This window comes from Pholis gunnellus, assembly GCF_910591455.1.
Source record: "Pholis gunnellus genome assembly, chromosome: 7".
Taxonomy (NCBI): Eukaryota; Metazoa; Chordata; class Actinopteri; order Perciformes; family Pholidae; genus Pholis; species Pholis gunnellus.
Window position 1 is genome coordinate 17,955,711 of NC_136533.1, and position 23,208 is coordinate 17,978,918.

The following is a 23,208-nucleotide window of genomic DNA, read 5'->3' on the forward strand; positions in this document are numbered from 1 at the left end:
AGAGCGAGACAGAAAAAGAAGGAAGAAAGGATTGTTAGGACTATAATGACAATCAAATGTCTCGCTCTAATGGTCTGTCGGAGAGGGAGGCACACGGGAAGAGAGGAGACCAGTTACTTTTGCAGGCCAAAGTACATATTGATCCCATCTATGCTAACTGCATCTGTCTAATTGATGGTTTTCCGAAAGGGGAAAATGGAGATAAAGAGAAGAGGAATGGAATACGATAAAAAGCTATATAGAATAAATAGTTAAGGCAGGAGTACATGATGAATTACATATACTCCTGTACCAAAATAGAACTCACTAATTGAAAAAAAATGGCAAATGATATAGACCATCGTCACTAAATCAGATTTTTTAATCTTCTAAATTAGACACTATCGTGTAAAAACAAAACGATTAAAGAAACATGCTTCTCTTACAAAATTGAGAATGAATTTCTTTCATTATTGATTCATCTGTAAATGAATGTTTGCGACTCATCGCTTAGTAAACAAGTTGTCTGAAAATGGGCCTTCACAATTACCCGGGGCTTAATGTGTCTTCAAATGTCTTGTTTTGCTCAATTACGAACTTCAACATTTTCAATTTAATTATATAAAATTGAGAAAAGCTGCAAACCCTCACTTTTCATAAGCTATAACCAGCTTTGTTTGGCTTTTTTTGTTGGTAAATTACTTAAAAGATTAATCAATTATCAAAGTAGTTGGAAATTAAGTTTCTCTTGATCAATTAATCAACGCTTTCAGCAGCACATTGCTCTGAATACAGAGTGGCTAATAAAACGGCATATAAACCAGGGGGGAGGCAGTTGGCTCATTGGACTATTGCAATTTTAATCTACACTAACTGCTGAAATGTTATCTTGCCTGACTAAATGAAGAGTTGATATAAGACTCAGTAAACATAAGCCTTTGATGTAGGGGAGGACATAAATATAAGTCCCCTCTGCCTCTGGGAGTCGGTGTCTGAGAACAAGGAGAGCAGTATAGCCGGTAGTAAATAACAATTTAGCCAGTGATATGTGTACCTGCTCTGCCTGCACAGGTTCACAGTGAGAGTTCAGTGCACATGAATGCAGCCGTGTTGAGATTTATAGCCCTCAATGACATTTCTCTGGGTTTTGTTTGGAGAGTTCATCTATTCTGTATGTTATGGTGATGAAAACTACAGGAGGCTCACTAAAGGGCCAACTAACTGGGGCTATGGTGCAAAACTGAGCCTCAACCTACAGCACCTCCCTCTGTGCACTGTCATCTCAGATTCCCATCCAGTACAGTGGCACACGGCAGAATGTACATGGCAGCTTCATTATATGCTCCTCGAGCCTGAGACCACCAGTATCCCCAAAGTGGAGTACCTGGCCACAAGCTTTCGGTGTGTCTTGAGTTTCTGGTAATGAGTGGACGGATTACAACTTTATTTAGAGATGTGCATCATGTGAACACAATACAAACTATACTGTATGCTTGCATTCCCTGGTTGGTCAAGCCTTGGTCAAGTAAAAGCTTAATTTCTACGACCATAAAGAATTAGTTATACTGGAAGAGCTTGTCCTGTTATATAGTAAGATTTAATCCCATGGTGCACCTCCACATATCAGCTAAGATGGAAAAGGATAATAGTAGGTTTTCATTAAAAAAAAAAGGGGGTTCCCGACCACCTGCAATGAAGCAATGTCTAATTGTGACCCCTCATCACAGGTTGGTTTTGTGATTTGTCTCATTTTACTTTTTTTGATTTTTTTAAATCATCTGGGGAACCTTTATATCTTTGGACCTTTTGCGGTTTCTGAACCAGAGGTTGGGCAACACTGCCCTAGAATAAGATGGCAACTAATGTGTTATAACAATTAAACTCAATGTCGACAGCAGACGTGATCGCCATCCATTTAAAGTGATAAAGTCTCAAGTAGTAGACCTAGATGTCTCCAATTGCTCGGACTGTCAAACTGACACTACCTTTATATCTAACTCGCTCACTACGTATCCTATTGCATCCATGTTCATACAGCACTGCGTGACACGCATTTTACGCACGGGAGAGACAGAGTGGGTCGGCTCTGTGTTTACTTCCGGACTCCGATTTAGACTCCGCTCAGAAAGCAGCAGCTCCAGTGGAGGTCCGGGCTGTCAGCTATAGCACGGTAGCCATACAAGGCTTCATGACAGAGGTTACCGAGTTGACCAGCGGCATCCCCAGCAGGCAAGCTCTCGGCGTCACTGCACACCGGACACCGCGACTCCAGGCAGACCCCGAACCGCTGTCCTGCTCTCCTCCGCTTCCTGCTCAAAGTCACTCAGTGCGGCGCTCCCGCTACCAGCTAACCGACTGATCTGACTGTGTCACTGCCACTCCATGATCCGAGCCAGCTGAGGATCAAAACAAGGACAATCGCTCTAAGTTTAAGCGGCGTTTGCGTTTGACCGACCAGGATCCAGCAGCCGGGTGAGAGACACGAGCCCCGGGGAGAGCGACGGGACTCGCGGGCCAGGGCAGCGAGGGTGGTGGCTGGATAAACTAGGGGGTCGCCTCCAGCTCCTGGTGGATTCATCCCCTGCTAGCTAACGTTAGCTAAGCTAGCCACAAACAGCGCCATGGATTGGTTAATGGGGTGAGTACAGACCGCTAACGTGCCTAGCCAGCTTACTCTCCTCTGTCAGGTCAACTGCGCAGTCTTTCTACTGCCGACTGCAAATGTACTGCACGGTAGCAGTCACCACCGGAGTCGGCAGTAGACAGGTGCATTGTCGCACTGAATGCTGTTAAATTCCCACTCAAACGCATTCGTACAGCCACAAGCGGGTAGCATGTTGCCTAGCTTAGTGTAGCTCTGCGATGCTAGCTCGATAGCAAAGCTGGTAACGGTCTCATCCTGCAGCGGTAAACCAGCCAGACTGTTACCCAGGGCCAGGCGGTATTTTGGTATCCTCTCTGCGGCCTGCAGCCACCCAGCCAACGGGTGGCAGTGCCCAGATTAGGTTGTGAGAATATTTCTGTAGGGGCCAGTTTGCTGCACAGGGAGTCTATTTATAGGAATGATTAACACAGCGAATGGGGCTAACGTTAGCAACCTGTCAGTCTTGCTAACGCGGCGGTTTTAGGTTTATTTCCTGTGCAAGGTGCGCTGGCCGCTTCCACGAGACCTGCCGTCATCAGGCATGCTGACTTCACGGTAGCTTTTGGGACACAACGGAGGTTTTTGGTGACAACGAGCTCATTGATGGAGGATACAGCTCTCATGCTTGTGAGATGGGAACCTTGGAGAAAGATGAATAAACATGATGCGAGTAATTTCACTGAAACACAATGTAGAGTTGTCATTAAGGCGAGGTGCACATTACAGTAACTTAAGGTGGAGTGTATTTTTTTTAACCTTGATGGTGCAGTTTCTCACTTACTATTTTCGGCTTAATGCAGCTGGAGTCATGGGTTTGGGTGAGAGCTGCAAGCGCTACTGACTGAGATACACCTGCCTCGGTGTTACACCTGTTATACAGCCAAACACCAAGGCTGTGGTCACTGTATCCAACCTGTGCTATTGGTGTAAGTGACCAGTCTTGCATGTACTTATGTATTTGCTATGCAAACTTAAAGTCACCGGGTTGTCTGGTCAGAACCTGGGTCACGCTCGCCTGTCAGTGAAGAAGGGGCTCAACAAACTCACAGGCCACGGTGTGTTTCTTTTCCACATCAACACATTTTTCATGCTCATGGGTGAGATTTGATTTTAACCTGCGATGCTTAATTTTGAAGCACAGTGGAATCCGATATCTTTCTAAAAAGTGCAACATCCGGACTTGCACAGTAAGGTGTGTCGCTGTGAGAGTTTCCTTTTTGCTGACTGGTTATCAGTGAGGCTGGCTGGCTGGCTGCAGCACTTCGCCGGTGGATTGGGGCTGAGGAAGGGTGGAAGCATGTTATCATGGGTGGTTTTTTTCACATCATAACATTGTGGCTAAGAGATAACAATGCTGCCCCTCTACACCCCCAACCAGAGTACCGGCGTGTGAGGCATATGAGCTGAAATACTGCTGCTGGAACTGCTTGGTTTGCATGTATCTATCTTGTCTTGTCCACCATTTTTACCAAACAGTCTCTGTTTCGGGGGGGGGGGGGGGGGGGGGGGGGGGCACAAATTTCATCTAATCTTGGTAGATTGTAAATTCGGATGACCCCATGTGTTTTTATGCATGGCCTATTTCAAACAGACTGACATAATATAGCATTTGTGCAGTTGAAACCAAAAATAATTGGTTCTCTCTGAAAGCTTTCTTTTTTTTCTTTCTTTATCTCAAGTGTTGTCCTCCTCCTGACACTGGTTTTCCTGGTTTTGGTAGCCGGTTCTTGCATCGACTTGTTGCAGCAACAGTTCTCACCGTTGTATATGTGATTTATAGGTCTTAACCCCCCCCCCCCCCCCCCGTCACTTCCATGAAATAATTAAATTGTTTGCCCAAACACTTGGTGCAGTCGGATTAAACTGGTTTGCCTAGTGATCTTTTAGGAATTCAAAAGCAACACCCAGTTACGTCTTGGTGAGGTGAGGTGAGCAAAGCGAAGAAGAACCACATACGTGTAAAGAGAGAGAGCAAATGTCTTCCTGTGTTTGCAAACAATCAGGATTATCGTGGATTTTCACAAAATAGTTGATATTAAATCACACTGACACTCAATCTAAGATGTTGAATCTTTTTTTGTGGAGTGACACCTTTTTAAATGACTCAGTGTGTCATCACTCAGAAAAACTAGAATTGTTTTATTCATGACAAATTTAAGTACGGTATCTACAATGTAGTGTCACTTGTCCATTTCTGTATTCCCTTTGCCCCACTGACCAGGTCTAATTTGTGTTTACCTTCATGTTAAACCTGCACGTTGTCTACTGTATCGATGCGGGTGAGGTGTGTGTATGTGAGCTGAATGCAACTGAAGCGAGCGGGCGTGCGTCCAGCGTGCGTCACTGACTGAGTGGAGGCCATGAATGAGTTAACCAAGCGTGTAATCATTCTGAATTTTAGACCCGGGGAGAAGGACGCCACAGCCAGTACCGGAGGGGAGGGGAGGGGATGATGGAAGAAAGAGAGATGGTTGTGAAAGCAGCTGATTTGGGGAGAAATGTGGAGGAGAGAACGGAAGGAAAAAAGCGTGATGAATGTAATGGCAGAGACTGATGAGGGGAAAGGCAGGGCGATCTAAAGGGATGGAGGAATGGGAGACGGCAGGTGTGTGACCGGTGGAGGAAGGAGATCTGAATGCTTTTGATGGAATGGTTGATTAGGGAGGAAATTAGCAGGTGGGGGGGGGTGGAGTAGTTGATGGGAAGGATGAAGCTCCACAGGGAATCAAATGGAGGTCAATAGCAGATGACGGCCTACTAATGACATTTCTTTTCCCCCTGTGGCCTCTGCGGGAGGCTTAACAACGGTGTGTGTCATTCATGTGCTTGCATTAAAATGTAAGCAACAATGTGTCTGCGAGTTATTCAGTGTATTTATATTGGACAGGGCGCATTATTTCAGAGCCGAATGACCTCATCCGTCCTGACTCAGAGACGGAGAGGACGTTAAATCACTGGAGAGATTCGCGACGCCTAAATGTGTCTTTTTTTTTTTTTTTCCCTGCCGGGGGGGAATGGACGGGCTTTGGCAGATGTTTAATCCCCTCGCTCTCGAGTGATGGATTGGTAATGCTGAACGAAGAGCGAGAGAATGGAAACTACAGCAGCTAAGTGGAGCGCCACTTTAGGCCGCCTGACCGGAGAAAGAGTCGGATTTAATGTAGGCTACACTTACTGTAGCTCGCTCTGCATCACCTGTGACTTAATGGGGCATGGGCATCATTATCCTGCATGATGGGAGTAATGCGAGTAATAGTGTGAAAGAGTCACCCGCTTGTTGCATCCTCTCATTTTGTGGGTAATTTTAGGCATAATTATCGTTGGGTTCTCGTATTTGAGAAGCCAACGCTTGTTTTGAACATGTTTTTCTGCGAGAAGAAAAATAATATCAACTATATATCAGGTTAATAGTTTTGTAAGTTAAGGTGAGGCAACACTAAACACTGATATGTTTGAGAAAGTGTTCATCTTCCCCCGAAATAAGAAATCCAAAGAACAATCACTCAGTACAACTTTAAGAACTATGAGGTGTGTTGCCTTTGAACCAGGCACTGCTGCAGTCGATAATGAGAGTAAATGAGATAAACGACATCAGTGATTGGTGTCGTGGCAGAAAGAGAACGGGAATTTACAAGAACCACTTCTAGACTGAACTTCCTCTTCAGCGGACGACGTCTGTCTGGTTCACTGTGGCTCACGCCGAAGAAAGAACTGAGGTTTGGTGTCTTAGAGTAGCTGTTTACAGCAGAGTAGTACAGGATGGTGTTCCTTATCGCATCGCAGCAACAAAGTGTGTTGAATATGTAAACATAAACTATATATATATAGAAATATATCTATATTGCAGTGGAGAAAAACACTGCTACTCCATATCTGTCAGGAAGTGCAGTGGCTCTACCTATAGACTCCTAGCAGCCATATATATATATATATATATATATATATATATATGAGAAATAGTCAACAGACGTTATTCAAACTAATTCTTAAAAACCTTTTCTAAAGATGTATCTCTATGCACGGTGCTGAACCCAAGCATGAGAAACTCTGTGCGAGGATTCTGTGTGGTGGTGGTTTTAGTTTCATTCTGAGGCGGCATGTTGTGACAAATATTCCTTTCATGCTTCCGACTTGCTCTGCGTGTATATGTAGATGTTCCTAATGTGGATTTTGCACATTGCAACCCTGTCCTCGAGCAACCCCACTGCCTTATTTCCATCTCCACCCCACGTGCACACACACACACGCACGCGCACACACACGGACGTCTGACTCTGCACACGGTCTCAGCCCAGGTGTCTGTTTCCGCTGCTAATAATGCGCTGTGGCAGATGAGCAGACATCATCTCGAGGCAGTCACCTGCTCGAGAATAGCAACTAACCAACGCTGGCACCGCGTTGCGTGGTCTAGACGGGGATGGAGTCTGACTTTGCTTTTATTTATTTCTAGCTCTACAATCCGTAGTGTTTCTCTGGTACACTGTTCTGTTGTTGGGGCTGACCTGAGAGCAGTGTAGTAGTCGGCTTAGCAGAAGGTCTCAGTGTGCCCCTGCTTGTTACTGTTTCAGTGACGACATCTTCCGTCCGTGTGTCAGATCCTGCAGTCAGGATCCCGTTCTGTGAAGAATCAATTTATTGCGTCTGGCACTAAAGTTTGCTTTACGACTACACACCAAAGGCGGCCCAGGCCAAGACTTTTTAAGACCACGTAAGCCAGCCAAACCTTTAGTGACATTGTTGTTTTACAAATTGGACTCGTGTTGCGGGTGGCAGCTAGCCCAGTTCCTCAACACACACTGGCTGTCCACAGCACCGAACCCTGAGAAAAATTACACCCTTGTTTCACATCGGTTGTTTTGACTGATGCTGTTTGGTGCATTCACTTATTCATACACAGTTTTAAGTTTCACGTGTCAATGAGCGGTTGATTAGGCCGGAGCGTTTCTGTTTCATTGGAGCCCAAGTATCACTCAATGGTCAAGAAAATATCCGCCCCTGCATGTTAAATGCAATCCAATTTCTCAGCCCTGCAGTAACTACTACTGTGCATCTTTTCAGAACATATCTGACGGCCTTCAAAAAAACTGAAGGTCGTCAGATATGTGTTGACTCAAATAATACTACGTCCACCTCCATTTGCTTACAAGGGGGAGAAAATATTGCACCTCAAACATTGCCATACAGTTGGTTCAACGGCAAAAATAGTGTTTGATATTTCTCTCCTCGTTGGTTTATGTGCCTTGGGCCCAGCCCCATGCTTCGGGCTGAATGACGAGAAGGCTAGTTGGCTTGTTTGCTCCCCAGAAAGGGCATCTTAGTCACTTTGAAGTCGTTCTTGTCGTTCACTCCCCGGCTCTGTTTGTTTCTCTCCCTCTCTCGTTTCTCTTTTTTTCTCTCGCGGGAGACGTTGATGTGCAGAGACGGTTGCGTGCTTGACTGCTGCCTGAGCTGGACTTGTTGAGCCGCAGAGAGCGAAGGCAGCGCTGAGCAGGCCCAAGGCAGCCTCAGCCCTCTCCGGGAAATGTTAAACAACAAAAGCTAGCAGGGGTGTGATGTGTATTCGGAGCTGAGCATGTAGGAGGAGGATAGTCTATATGCAGAGTCATATCTTGTACAAGCTGTATTGTGCGGTTCTGGGAAGGAAGGCAAACGGTGGAAAGCAGAGCAGAGCTGGAGGGGGCAGAGTCTGAACAAACAAGTCCTCAGCTCCCATCTCTGACATCGGCCTCCTTTTCTTTAGACATTTGGAGGCGTTTGCTTCTCATGAAGTCTGTGTCGTTATTTTGGGGGCAACGGTAGCAGATTCCTCCTCTTCCCCAGTAGCAAAAAAAAAGTGCTGCGGGGTCGTCGCCGCACCGTTAAAGCTCAGCTGTCGTGGTGCTGAGGTGTCGATGACTTCGGGGTTTCACAGGAAGGTGACACCTAGAGCAAGTGGTTGATCTCGTGACGGCCACGGCTAGAGAGAGAGAAGGGCAGTCGGTACAGAAAGAACTACTGCTTGCGTCCCTTAACTGACGTACAACTAATGTGAGTTGGTTATAACTTATCAAATATTGCACCGTCATGTTGCAGTGCGCTTTTCAACTAGCTGGTGTCTGGAGAACAGGTCTGAATACATTCTGAAGTGAGCCATCTCCAGGCCTGAAGACACAGTGCTGCATCACGGAGGGTTTTTAGGACATCGCCGTGCATCACTGAGGGAGATATAAAGGCTCTATTTGAATGCTTTTTGAAGGCCTGGATACAAGAACGAACAACTTCGCTTTCCCCCGAGGCGAAGACACGGGAGAGGCCCAGAAATGAATGCGATACCCGAATGACTTGGCAGTTTTCCTTTCACTGAATATGCACAAGTGCATAATTGAAGAATCCTAATGCGAGCTCGGCTGCGTCGAGCACTTGAGGCGGAAACTCTGCGCTTGTTTTTGCCCCTTTTTTTTCTCGCCAGTGTGTTTGAGCGAAGATGAGGTTTCAAAAGCCGGTGAGGACGGTGCGCGCTGTGCGAGTATTGGTGCAAACTTCCTTACTGTGATGGATCCAGAAGCTGCGAATGCAACCCAACTCAATACCTGACTGCCGGCTGTGCTTGTGAAGCTTCGCCGCCCACTCCAATAAGTCCTGACCTGTTCACAAGCTTGAACAAAGATCTGCAGATTTTGTTCGTGATTTTCTTTCACTGTGAAGATTGTTGGGCTCATTTAGGTCACACTGTTGTGTTGCTCTTTGCATGACCTGGGTCAGGAGAGTGACACCATGCTGCGACTGTGTTTACTCTGTCATAACGCTCTGGGCAGCCCTGCCCAGCGCAAACAACTGGCACCGCCATCAACTGGACAGACAGACGGGGGGGGGGGGGAGAAAAGACAGAGGGCAGGACCAGTCGTGACTAATCGGCTTCTCTGTCCCGCTCTCACTCCACATCCAGCTCTTATTGGTGAGAACTGGACTTCACTGTTTCCTCCAGCAGCAGGACTGCCTGCCACAGGCCTGGGAGCAGCTACTGTTCTGTCAGAGAGGATCTTAGTCATGGAGCGCTGCCAGCTAGAGCTGTCTTAAGATCAGCTATAATAAGTTGAACCCCCTGCAGCAGGAGGGTTGCTGTTGTTGCCATCCACCCACAAGGGACACACTGCAGTACAGTTGGTTGCATTTATTTCAGGACTGGTTAAAAATCTTTCAGATTCAGTTCCGGCTATAAATTACAGTTAACGCTACTTTTCTTCTTTGGGTGGTTAATTAACACTCACTTTTCCCAAGCAATCAGAAGAGTGTGAGATCTCTGTGTCATTATATGTCATAAACGCTTAATTATTTCTCCTGAGAGTCTTCAGGAACCAACGACATAACCTCCCTGACTGCGTCGCGATGTGATATGTAGAGGGAGAAAAAGGGGAGATGGGGTAACGGAGGAGTGCAAATTCAAAACACCAGAGAGAAAGAACAGGAGGGAGGGGGGGGGGTCAGCTGATAAGGAGGAGAGCAGCAGCAGCAGCAGGAGGATATAGAAAGTGTGGGTAGAAGAGCGATGGAAGGAGGGAAACGATGGTGGCACGAGGCGATAGGTGAGATATGGAGATAAATGCGAAGAGGCGACGTGGGTCAGAGAGCCAGATTAGAAACAGCAGAGGTCTGCAGTGCAGGACATAGAGGGAGATTTAACAGCAGAGAGAGGAATGGAGTTTGGAGCCGTGTGCAAGAGAGAGAGAGAGAGAGAGAGAGAGAGAGAGAGAGAGAGAGAGAGAGAGAGAGAGAGAGAGAGAGAGAGAGAGAGAGAGAGAGAGAGAGAGAGAGAGAGAGAGAGAGAGAGAGAGAGAGAGAGAGAGAGAGAGAGAAAGAGAGAGAGTAGAGAGAGGAGAGAGAGAGAGAGAGAGAGAGGTAAAACCAACAGAAGGAGAGACGTATTAAAATGCATTGGAATCCTTCTATTCATTGGTTTGATTCCTGAAACTTTAAAACCAAGATTTTGAGCGGTCGCCCCGTAGACCAGTATTTCCCCGTTCAACCAGTGAGATAAGACACCTAATCAGTTGAGATTAAGAGACCTCATTTGTCTTGGAGGAGGAAGCATTTCATTCTGGTTTTATTTATTCTTCACTAGGATGTGGTCGGCACCCTTGGGCGAGGCTTCGGCTGAGCAGTGAGCTGCTAAATCTGTGCAGAGCCGGTGGGCCGCCAGCGTCGGTGTAAGCTAGCTCGGTTTGTCCTTGGTGGGCTGAGGCTAGGCCGCTAGGGCTGGTCTGAACTGGTAATTGGATTAGAGATCTCTGCGGTTGCATCAGGCAAGGCGAGCCGAGTACACACACGCATACTTTAAGAGCACACACGCCTCGGGGAGCCAAGTTCATCTCGGTACTCGAGGCTCTGCTCCTCCTCAACTTCCTTCTTTCCCCGCTATTTTCTTTATCCCCTTTTAATCAACAACCCCCCCTTCCCCCCCTGGCTGTCACGTGCATGTACGTGTGTGCAATCTTGCATTTTTGTTGTGTATAAGCACGTTAGTGTTGGTGTGCATGTGTATGGATCAGCCCTGTGCCGTGGATACCCTCTCTAAAGGGGGATTACAGTAGTTGCAACGGAGCCCCCGCTGAGAGCACCCGGGGGGAAAAAAGGACGGGGAGAAGAGAGGAGAAGATAGTCAAGTGTGGAGAATGACGTGAAGCCTCATACTGAACACCATAGATGTGAATATGAAGACATCCTACTGTACTCAAAGTGAGGGCGCTGCTCTTGACCTTTTTTTTCAATTGTGAACTTCCTGTGTAGCAGCTTTGGACAGGAAGTAGAAATGATGTCATGGATGGTTTCGACCTCATTCAAAGAGTTGTCTTTGCTTCACTAACTGGGAGGAACTGGAATGGAGCTCATGATAGTTTGTACTAATATCTTTTAAACTCTGTTAGACCTTAACTGGGCCCAGTGTGTCTCCTATTCCAGCCATTTATTTCTGTCCCACTTTGAGGAGGGGAAAGGTAAATTCCCAGGTCATCAACATTGCAAATAAACATTGCAGTAAACACGCTCTTCGCTGTCACTGAAGGAGGGGGGAGAGCAGCAGTTCCAATGAATAATCTCGTGCCAGGAAACAAACTTTACCTGCCAAGGACGAAACGGAGAACTAAAAGGTACCAGCTGTTACTCATCGCTGTACCACATGAGCAGGGCGGGGTGAGGTGTGTAGGGCAGGTTTAAACAAGAGATTGCTGAAGAGAAGGCATGAAAGTAAGAGACCGAAGTGTAGCAACCCATACAACACAAAAATGTATGTGTGTGTTTGTGTGTGTGTGTATATCTGTACATGCATATGTTTGTTAACGCTCACGTAGCACATGTAGATGCAGGTGAGGTGAAGGAAATTAAACCGCGGCAATGCAGCCTGTAAGATTAGAGAGGGACGGCGATGGAGGAGGCTTAATGGCCGACAGGCCGCGACCAGCAGCCATATGTTTCATATGTGTCGGCCGTATGGCTCTGATCTGCCCATATGGCCGGCACGTCTCCTCAACTTCCTGCCACCATGACGGACAGCATGTCAACAGAGATACAGGGCGGGGGAGCAGGGTGTAGCTCTGATGTGGGAGGATCGTAAAAGGAAGGACACACACACACACACACACACACTGCGATTGAGGCAAGTCACCCACATCCACACCCAGCTGATGTCACTCGGTACCGAGGTTTCAAACCTGCGCCACCTACCGGCGGGGAAGATACCAACAGCAGCAGTTTAGACGGACAGATTTAGTAGACGGGATGAATTTGTTTGCACAATTTTCCCTTAAGTGTTTTAATGCTGCAAATAGTTGTACCATCTATTACCTATTATGTTTTTCTAGAGCACACGGAGACGGCTGAAAATGTCTCATTTGTCCGCTCAACAGTCCAAATGTTAAAACCGCAGCAGTTGTTACTTTCTCTGCTTTTAAGATGCAACATCAGCAGATCTAACACGGGCTACCTTGCTGACAGCGCGCTGAAGCCTGCTAAAGATGAACGTGCGAGTTTGTGAGCGCGTCACACGCACTGCTGCTGCTGCATGAGGTGCTTCACATCTAAAAAACAAAAAAGAAAAGTATGTGGAGGAGGAGCGAGATGTTTTTGAGGGAAGAGCTTGCGTTGGAATGAAGGCAAAGAGGGAGCTGGTGTTCGGGGTCGTCTGATATCCGCTGCTGGGTTCGGGTCATTGTAGGGGAGCTGCTGACTGCGCCTCCCACAAGTGAGGCAGAGAGCAGCTCAGTGCTGAACACAAGACGCACAACAGAGGAGTTGACCCCTATAAGGCTGCTGATACTCCCTTAAGGAAGTGTGTGTAAACACGGATACGTGTGATTGACTGGGGAACATGCTCTGCCCGTGTACCGCCATCTTCACACACACACACACACACACACACACACACACACACACACACACACACACACACACACACACACACACACACACACACACCGTACTTCATTAAAACACAGTGAAGGCCTTGCATACACAGCTGTGTGGTCTGGTGTCACAACATTGGCTTTTTCTTCTCTGGTGTGAGCTTCCAGCCATAGAAACCTGCTAAACGTGACCTTTTCTAAAAAGGCCTTTTTTAATCACCGGTGGCCTCTGGACTGGGTGGCTTGTGACAAACGCTACCACTGAGCCAACAGCCTGGTAGCATTAGGAGCTGCGTTAAAAGCTAGCTGTAACCGCGGGGTGTTTATGAGGAGCGAAGGCGTGGGAGCAAAGCCAGCAGTTTAATCCAGGAAGCCAGGGGAAGGGAGGAAGGACTTCTTCTCACCATCAGGTCCAACTCAGTCTGTCAACACTAGAGCTTCACTGAAACATATTGTCGTGAGAGGCAGACTGTATCTGTTTAGTATCGTCAGAGCACTGTTTGACCATAACAAGTAACGTGGTAGACGGACTAAACAAGCTTAGTAAGCTACCTAACAATCTGGGCACAGTACGATTCTGTGAGATTGGACTTTATTGAGGTATTTATATTTTTTAATGCTGAAGTCAACATGTTGGTGGAAGGGTTGGGTACTAAACCGCGTTAGTTTTGAATACAGCCTGTTGTATCAGTAGCATTAAGTATATAAAGCTGTCAAATTGTGAAACACTGAATGTTTTCTCAGACTCATAGGCTTGTATACTTTTTATTTAGATCTAAATGGGAAACTTTAACTTTTTTAACATTGGTATTAAAACTCTTCAAATGATACTCGTCCCCTAGTTTTTGGTTTTATGTTGTCAAAGATAAAAATTCATCTAAACTCCAAGAAAATGGTGAGTCAAAGTCTGCTCTGCCTTCCCTTCCTTTCCAGTTTCATCGTTATATCCAACATTTAATATTCCCCTTCCTGTCTTCTGCCTGCTGTCTGACCCGTACTCCCTACTGAGGTGTTCTACCTACAGTAGCTGCCTCGCACTGGAAGCTCGAGTGGACTGAATCATATATCAGGGGGGGGGGGAGTGTGCTGCTGATTTATTACCAGCCGTTAGCTGGTTAAATGAGGCTAAGTGAGCGGTGCAGCTCGGGGAGGTGAGATGGAAGAGATTAGCCCACACGAAGAGCGATGGAGGGAGAAGATCTGTGAAGCGAACGGTGACTCCTGACCTCCTGTCTGTCGCGTACCGTTTCTCTTCATCTTCTCCCTGGCCCCTCCTCTGCTCTGCTACTCTGCCCTTCTCTACATCCTGGGGTCCGTCTCATGTTGCCGCTGCAGAGCTGTGCTGCTTATGTCCGGCTTTTTTGAGAAGCGGCCAGCTATGTTGCAGGGCACTAAATGCTGGGAGGGAATTATTGGTTCAGATGCATATTTGAGCCTCGACGAGGAATCGCAAGAGACCTGCAACAATTAGTTTATTCATCAGCAAATGTTGAGTGATCCTGATGTCATTCCCCAGTAAGCATCAAGGTAAAAAAATTGCTGGATCCTACTTTTCCTGTAATGCAATTCATTTGCATCTTTCATTGGACTTCCCCTGCTCGTCTTTCAAAAGCCACACCCCAGGTAGGAAGGCAGGCCGTCAGTATCTGTAGTCTCAAAGCCCCTTTAATCACCACGTTTCTTCTAACACACTCGACACACAGTCGTTATGACCTTCGTGACTCCACTTCAAAAGCCAGGATTTGTCAAGTGTGTGGGGGGGTGGGGACACAGATAGAAATAGTAAAGGTCTATGTATGGCTCTGGATGAGGCTATATGTGCACAAACTGGTGTGCTGGACATCCGCTCTGTTAGCTATTCTGTCCTCAACCTTTTGGATGACGCGTCGGTTTTGCGCGTTTTGTTTCGTGCGCGAGCGAGAGACAATGAGAACAACCGAGACACATTCCCCACATCCGTTTCCTCTCACACAGGAACAGTAGGTCAGGGGTTTTTCTTTTTTTTTTTGGTCCGCTCTGTTGACTTCGTGTTTCTCTCAGGGCCGGAGGGGAGGGGGGCAGAAATACAGTGCACAGCACACAGATGGTACATTTTCTCATAATCCCCGGGGATTGCGTTGTAGTAGTGGTTGAGGTAGTGGGGACTCTTTCGTGTGTGTGTGTGTGTGTGTGTGTGTGTGTGTGTGTGTGTGTGTGTGTGTGTGTGTGTGTGTGTGTGTGTGTGTGTGTGTGTGTGTGTGTGTGTGTGTGGGGGGGTTTGGTACAAGGAAGCTGACACTGGAGGTCACAAGGACTCTTCATTTGGTTTCTGTGCTTCCCCCTTTCTCATGTTGTACTTGCTGTTATTGCAGTTTTCTGTGCTCGACTCGCTGCATGTTTGCTTGTTTGGCCCGGGTGTGTGTGTCTCCACCTGTATCCGTGCCTCTGTTTGCATTTGGCCTCATGTTTGGCTTGTGTGTGTGTTGTCCCTTTGTCTCCCTCTCGGCCCTCACCCCTGTGCTGTAACGCGCTCTCCTTTCCTCCTCATTGTTCTGCCTCTCCGACAGGCCAGGGGAGTCGTAGGAAGTCTTCGTCACTCGTTGTGCTGAAAAGCAAACGGTGAGATGCACAAACACAGGAAGCGCTGGCTTCCTCATGCGGGCTCCAGCTGGGCGTCTGTCACTCTGCTCGGCGTTTCAGAAAGAGGCAACGTGAGCTCCGTCTCTCTAACCGCACGTGTCTTTACTCACACTTTCGGTCTCCTCTGTCTCGCTATTGACGTGTCCCGCCTGCCTGAATTCTGTTAATTAGCCTTTGTGCCGTGTTTTATATTCGTTAATTCGACAGTTTTAGTGAAGAGGCCTCTGGGAAATTGATGTGATGTCATGCCATGTGCTGCTGTGGTTTGCAGTTATCAACAAGAATGATACAAAAATAGGGAATGCACAAAACATATACATTTCCAGTTTCCTTTCCAGAAACCACAAAAAACACACAAATTCTTGATTCTTCTTCTTCTCTGTTTTGCTCCGAGCAGCTGTATTACTTCCTGTTGCCCAGTTAGACCTTAAGTGAAGCTGGTTATGTGTCTGAAGTGCATTAACAGCTGAAAGGTGAGCAGCTGTGGTCAAAGGGGATTAGAGGTCACCGGTCTCTGCAGAGGGTGAATAACTTGTACACACACACACACACACACACACACACACACACACCACTGCACATACCAGCTGCAGTAACCGCTGGTGGCTGTGGGGTGCACACTCATGTGTGTATGCATGGAATGAAGGAACCTTTTCCAGTGTGGGCATACGCTACCTGGCTCGACCTTCTCTAGCGTCAGAGCTGTTGGGAGATGCTCCACGTACTCAAAGCACGCTTTCTGTCTGGAGATTTGAATCCATTTGAAGGAATGTCGGTTCACATTATATAAGTGATTCACACAGATTCTCCTGCTGATGCGGATCAGGATGGTTCACTTTATTGTCACTGCTTAACAAGTAGTTTAGAAAATGATCTTAAAGGTGTGTGTTTTACCTGCATCATTCATTTGGGGAAAAGACTGCCGAGTGCAGAACCCACTTTTTTAGGATGTTGTAGTCACAGTAAAGCTTTTTTGAAATTATAAATCGGCACATTGTTGTAGTTTTGAGATTCCATTTTTCTTTAGCTTAGCTGCTTTAAAGGGGTTAAATGATACCACCTGGGGAAATGATGTTGAGTTTTGTTAAGATAAGTAATACAAAAATCTCTACTAAATCGATGACTGACTCATGCAATCTGTCTGCGTACATTCCAGCGTGATTCGCTGGTTGTCACGATTCTGATATCGCTGTTCCCACAGGCCTCAAAAATCCATGAAAGAAAATAAAAGATTTCTGAAAACTACTTCAGGAAAATGATAAAAACTTCTTTAATGTCATCAAATCTATTAATACTCCTCAACCCATGAACCTCTGACGGAGATCTGCATTGATTCAGCCACAATAGTAACGATGAGGAAAACAATCAGGCCTCTGTGATGTCAGTAAAGATGGCCTCCGTTTAGAGGAAGCTAATGGAGACTAATAAACAGAATGACCTTGAAAGTCATTGAAATGTCCTGATGTGCTTTTGAACCTTGTGATAGACTGTAAAGCATCACAACAAGGACCTGTGTTTTATTTCTCTAAATGTTCCCTCCTGTGGTGGTTAACACTGGCTGCCCTGATATCACGCAGGCTCTCCTCATCTGATCTGGTTTGACCGGCTTTCCAGACTCTGTTGTTCACTCTTTTAAATCTATTTTGTCATTATTACTACCATTATAGTAAGTGAGCCACAGCTCAGGACGTCGGACTAATTTGTCACAAAAAAAATGCTTGCAGTTATCTGAGGGTTGCAATTCTAGCTGGACTTCAGAGAGAACTGATCATTTGCTTTAAACAGGATTTGGATGTAGTGTCGTCTTTTACCACAAGAGGGCAGCACATGTCCTGTGTGTGTGTGTGTGTGTGTGTGTGTGTGTGTGTGTGTGTGTGTGTGTGTGCGTGTGCGTGCGATAATCAAAAAGGACAACATGTAGCAGACAGTTGGTGGTGGCATGAAGAGAAATGGAGAGAGTATGGGAGAAGAGAGAATGAGAGAGAGATCCAATGAGCATGAAATCAGATCTGGCTGTTGCATAATCATGGCTTACAGGCCTTCTCTGTGTGCACCGGGCTCTGTCAGCTCTTTCCAGTCCACTATCACATGACTGTATCAAGCGGCTGCAGTATGAAACCAGCACTACCAGTCCAGCACCAGCCAGAGGCCGACACAGAGATCAATAGTTCCGTTCTTCTCTGTGCTGAGGCACACTCCATTTATTCATTTTTTATTTTAATACCTTTTTCTTTATATTTTCATGTGAAGTTGCTAGTGTAGATATTCAAATCATGATTTATCAGCGGTTGCACACAGCGGTCATTCAATGCGAAAGAAGATCCGAGATTTGTTTTTCTTCACGGACGGTAAAAAAGCCCAGAAGCTTTTAAATGCGTTTCTCCACAAAGGATCCAACACGGCTGCTCAACAACTCGCCCCCAATAGCTTCCTTACAGGCCTTCTTCCTCCTCGTCTCCCTCCATTCATTAAATGCCCTAAAACGTCTTTCACATACCAGCAATACCAGACATCCCTGAGGCATCAGCGTTGCCTCCTTCCTTCCTTCCTTCCCTTGTCTTTTTAGATTTTTTTTTTTTAATCTTCTATCCTCACCTGCTCCCTCCCATCTCAGGTGCAAAGCCTTTATTCACATGCCAGCAATACCAGCCTGCATACCAGTCAACAGGACATCAGTGAACGGCTGCACCTCTGCCTGCTGCCTGAACCACAAAGTGGAGATGCTTATTTCTGGTAGACAGTAGGTGGCGTCATTGTCCCACCGTCCTCAGCAGTTCTCCATATCCGTGCTTCACTGAGCAGTGTCCACATCGCTCCCCGGTCACAGGATGGATGTGTGACTGGTGAGCACACAACAAATGATTTTCCATTTGTAGGTGATTCATATTTGATTCAGTATGCAAATTACTCAAGAAAAAAAAGACATATTTTTAGTATTTTTAAAGTGTTTTCTCCACACGGTCAGGAATAACATTATAGTTTAATTAATAGTTTATAGTTTAACCATTTAATTTATTCAATTATTTTGCTGAACTGAAAGTCGTCAAACATAGTTACATTGAGGTTCAATCAGTGAAGAAAATAGACACTTTCTTATAGTTTTTCCCTTCAGACTCCTTAAACGCATATTCTGCTCAACAATATGAGGATTATTGTCAATTAATTGTTTGCTTTGACAGACAATGGTGAGAAATATCACTGGCTGTCTGACCAACAGCCCCGAACCTGCAGACTGACATCGACTAATGGTTTCAGCATGACCACTTCATCATTTTTTCAGTTTTACTTAAATTAGATTGTTTTTTTTCCAGCACTATTGCTGAGCTTTACATTCTCAAAACACTAAAGCAATGATCAGTGCGTGGATACGGTTGCATTTAATTTCCCTGAATTTGAACGGCAAACAAAGCTGTCCAGATATGGAAAGATAATACTGATTCAGTGCAGAGCCCGGAAACACCCAAACATAACATCCAGGAGACACTTGAGACAACATCAACATCACTGTCAGTTTGATGGTCAGACAGAGACCAGTGGACTAATGGACGGACAGACAGACGGGCCTGCTGAGGTAAAGGTGAGTTATAGTAGTGTCCCCTCATTGTGGGCCCGGTTGTGTGTGACAGACAGACTCCTGGCGTCGCCCAGCCTGCTGTACACATAGGCCCTTTCATACTGCAGCCCTTGGCGTGGCCCCAGCCCACATATACCCCGAACTGTGCTCAGTGTGTGTGTGTTTATTTGTGTGGGCTGAAACATATTTAGGGTGTGTTGGTGACAGAAACAGTATGTTCTTGGTGCTTGGCAGCAAGACCCTATGTGCATTAAATTGCGTAATACACACGTTTGCTGTTTCGTAAGATTCATCTTTTTTGGGCATTACAGCAGGGAGTGGTGTGTGTGTGTGTGTGTGTTTGTGCACTGCGGTCCGGCGTTTAATTGTGCAATGTATTCCTGGAAAGCCTGTGGAGGGGCCAGGGCTATTCCACAGCAGCCAGCGACGACTGTTCTCTGGAAGCTTCTCTGTCACTTGGAACGTGGCAAAGAGAGACGAGTTTATGAGCATTTTAGTTCAAATCTGCAGCTTCCTCCTTTTGACAAAATAGAAAAAGAGAGAAGGCGTTGTGCAGTTGACTGGCATCTTGAACACTATCTGTATGCACGGACACAAACTTAAAGTTCACATCATTCTTGCACAACATGCAGCAGGAAGATGTGGGGAGGGATCTGAGCTCTATGGACCGAAGGGGGGAAAAGATGAGGGGGGGGGGGGGGGGGGGGGGGTACATGGAAGAGAGGCTAGAATGGGGGATTGCGAAAGAATCAAGAAAGCTCAAATTAGCTTAATGGAGGTGCTGCAAGAGGAGCAGTGAAACCAAGGGAAGTTAAGGTGCAAGCGATGAATAAGTGCAGGAAGGAGGAATGGATTGTGACTGAGTAGAGGTGGGGGGGGGGGGGGCATCAATAAAGCTCCGGCTAATTGTGCCTCTGCATTCAGTGTTCTCCCGCTTTTCCTTCCACCGTCCTCCTTTTTCATTTTGGACTCAAACCTCTGTCCTCCACATTCTTCTCATCCTCTGTTTATCATCTTCCTCCCATAGTCCTCTTCCTCCTCCATCCTCCTCCTCCTCCCTCTCTCTCCCCCCCTCCAGTGGCTGTTGTGTAACTCTGCAGTGACTGACTGAGCAGCAGTGATGCGATTGATCAGCAGTTCTGGTGCCAGGCTGCTCTTATTGTAATAGACGAGCTCGGAGCCGTTGAAACCGACCCTGAGTGCTTTTGCGGGAGTGGAGGAGTCACACACACACACACACACACACACACACACACACACACACACACACACACACACACACACACACACACACACACACACACACACACACACACACACACACACACACACACACACACACACACACACACACACACTTCTATGACGCAATGCTGAATAACCCTGAATGCTCTTAAACTTACCGCTTGCCTGGATTCATCAATCTGTACTGTAATCCTCCAGACCTGTACACACAAAGGTTAATAAGACATTTCATATTTCTTTTAGCGGACGCAGTGTTCAGGATCCTTTGAACTGAATGTTTTGCTCTTAGATAACTTGTCCTGTAGTTAATCTCTGTCGTTATTATCATGGCGATTATTTGAAGTTTAGAAGTGTTCAGCTGAAAATAGCTCCTTCTTTTTTTTTGTCTTCTTGTCACTTCCAGAAATCTTCATAGAAGTTATAAAACACAATTTGTGGGGCTTCTTGCAAGTACTTAAGCACATTACATAAACATCGTGGATTTGAATCCAGTTTGGGACCCTTGTTGCATGCCCCCCCCCCCCCCCCCCCCCCCCCCACAATGCTTTCTCAATTGGCTGTAAGTAAAACACATCTGGTCTTTCCATTTGTCAGTCTTTGTGGTCTGGCCCTCTGCTCAACATATTCCCTCTCTCCCCATCCATCTATATTTTCTATTTTCCAACTTCTCTGTACCAACTCTTTTTTTTTTTCTTCTTGTTACCCATCACCATATAATCCAAACTTGACAAAACAAGAGCTTTGACTCGCCCGCGCTGTATCCAGTGTACACACAGTCCCAGGGGCGTACAGATCAGGCAGCCAGCGATCTTCCCTGAGGGCACACATACACACCTGAGGCTGCAGCACTAAACATCACACTCGTATCATTGTAAAGTCATTCCAGTGTCACCTCTCTGTCTCATCAAAGACAGTTTGAGCATTTTGTAAAATTCCTGCAGCTCATTTGTATTGTCATTTCTCGCCGTGTTTGTCACATAGGATGCTGAAAATGCTGCAAAGCATGCAGGGACATTACGCACTAGCCAGCCAGTCATTGTGGTCCATTGTTATTGGTCATTGTCCCTCACTGCAGCACCTGGTGTGAGGTCAAGAGTTCGTAGTGGCAGATTTAGTATGTGGACCTCCAGTTGTATCATCGTTAAAGGCAAATTACCACCTGTACAATCATTTGTAATAATCCAAAGTATAATTTCCTGAAATCCACTGTTTCGTTCTTTATTATACCACATCCCCCTATTATGTACTCTATTCTTAACCAGTTGTATGTGTCATTTATCAATTTAAATCCCTAGTTCTGGCCCTGGAGGTCCTGCACGTTTACCAGCATCCTGCATCGCGACTTGTCCATTACAAAGAGACACACGCCTGCTCTTGGAAGGGCTACTTTGGATTTAAATGGCATTAATGGATCCTCGGTCCTATTCTTAGCCTTAAATCTGTCTCACTCTTCAGGCGTTGACGGGAGCTGTGTTGGGCTGGTGGAGTCTGGTTTGTGTTCAGCATATGGAGGAATATACACATATATATGTGTGTGTGTGTGTGTGTGTGTGTGATAGGAAACGCTGTTGAAACGCTGTTGAAACATGAGAGCTTCCCCATTATCGTGAATGGGGAGAAGAATGAAGCTGGCTCGCATCGGTGACCATTTTCCATAAAGATCTCGCGTTCTCTGTATTTAGACGTAGCTTTAGTTCGGTGTTATGTGGCCGAATGAATAGATATATAGATGGAAGAAATAGTCCCAAGTTTCTTCTGGTGTTTTTCGGGAGTAAACGCGCGGTGGTTTGCGTCAGCGAGGCAGTGCACACAAAGCCGACCCAGCCTCGACCAGACTCCGTGGTCAAATCACGGGATTTGATTTGTTCCCAACTTGCGTCGCCCTCCACCGATACGAGCTCCTTTTGTTTGAATCGAAACGCCTGCAGTCTGAGGAGTCGTTAACCCTGCCCCACGGAAACTAGGGGGAGGAGGAGGAGGAGGTCTGGGAAGGAACGATAGAGAGAGAGAAAGGTGCTGGAGGAGTGTGTGTGTGAGAGAGAGAGAGAGAGAGAGAGAGAGAGAGAGAGAGACGGGACTGCAAAGAGCAACTCCGTATTGTTTCCGCGTTTTGTTTGTTCTGCCGCCGTCCGGAGGAGAGAGAGAGACACGGTGGGGTCTCTTTCTTACGTGGCTGCGACAAAAAGCTTGAAACGCCGTCAATTCTGGATTTCTTCATCCGCTTCCTGTCGTCCAGGATGAGGTTTAAACGGAACGGGTCCTACACGCTGAACAGGTAAGAGACGGACGTCATGTTGGCAGCGGTTACTTGATAACGTGTTATCCATATGGAGAGGAAGAGGAGGAGTAGGAAGAGGAGGTTTTGTTACATGCTTAGCTCATAAATCAGTTCACTTTCCCCTGTGATGCTCCCATGGAGGCTCGCAGTGTCTTTATTGCACTTATATCCTACGATAACTCTTCAATAATGCTAAAGCACACGTTGACCCTGTTCTTTATTGTGGTCTATATTAAGGTCTACACCTGGTAAGAAATGCACACGTATACAGTACACGCGTATGTATGCAAACAAAATTACATTGGTAATATCATTTATCATCTCATTGTGGCACCCACGTGTATGACTGTGAGGCAGGATCAGGAGAAACCTGTCTGTCTTGCTTGTAAGGGTGTGGGGGGGTGTGGGGCTCTCCCTTTTGTTTCCTCAATCCCATTATGGAAAAGAGCAAAATTATCTCTCCGCTCACTCCCTCTTTTATCTTTCTCTCTCCTTC

The 23,208-nt window shown here is 46.3% G+C and overlaps 1 protein-coding gene across 2 annotated transcripts in view; it reads left to right on the plus strand.

Moving 5' to 3' along the window:
* Positions 1-2,109: 2,109 nt before the first annotated feature.
* Positions 2,110-23,208, plus strand: part of mob2a (MOB kinase activator 2a) — a 52,729-nt gene continuing 31,630 nt past the window's right edge. The window contains exon 1 of one of the 2 annotated variants that reach the window (XM_079163384.1): positions 2,110-2,617. In XM_079163384.1, coding sequence (XP_079019510.1) covers positions 2,601-2,617 — 17 coding nt within the window. In that variant the 5' untranslated portion in view covers positions 2,110-2,600. Of the gene's footprint in view, positions 2,618-22,493; positions 22,710-23,208 lie in introns of those variants that run through there. The other variant, XM_079163383.1, reaches the window with a different exon arrangement.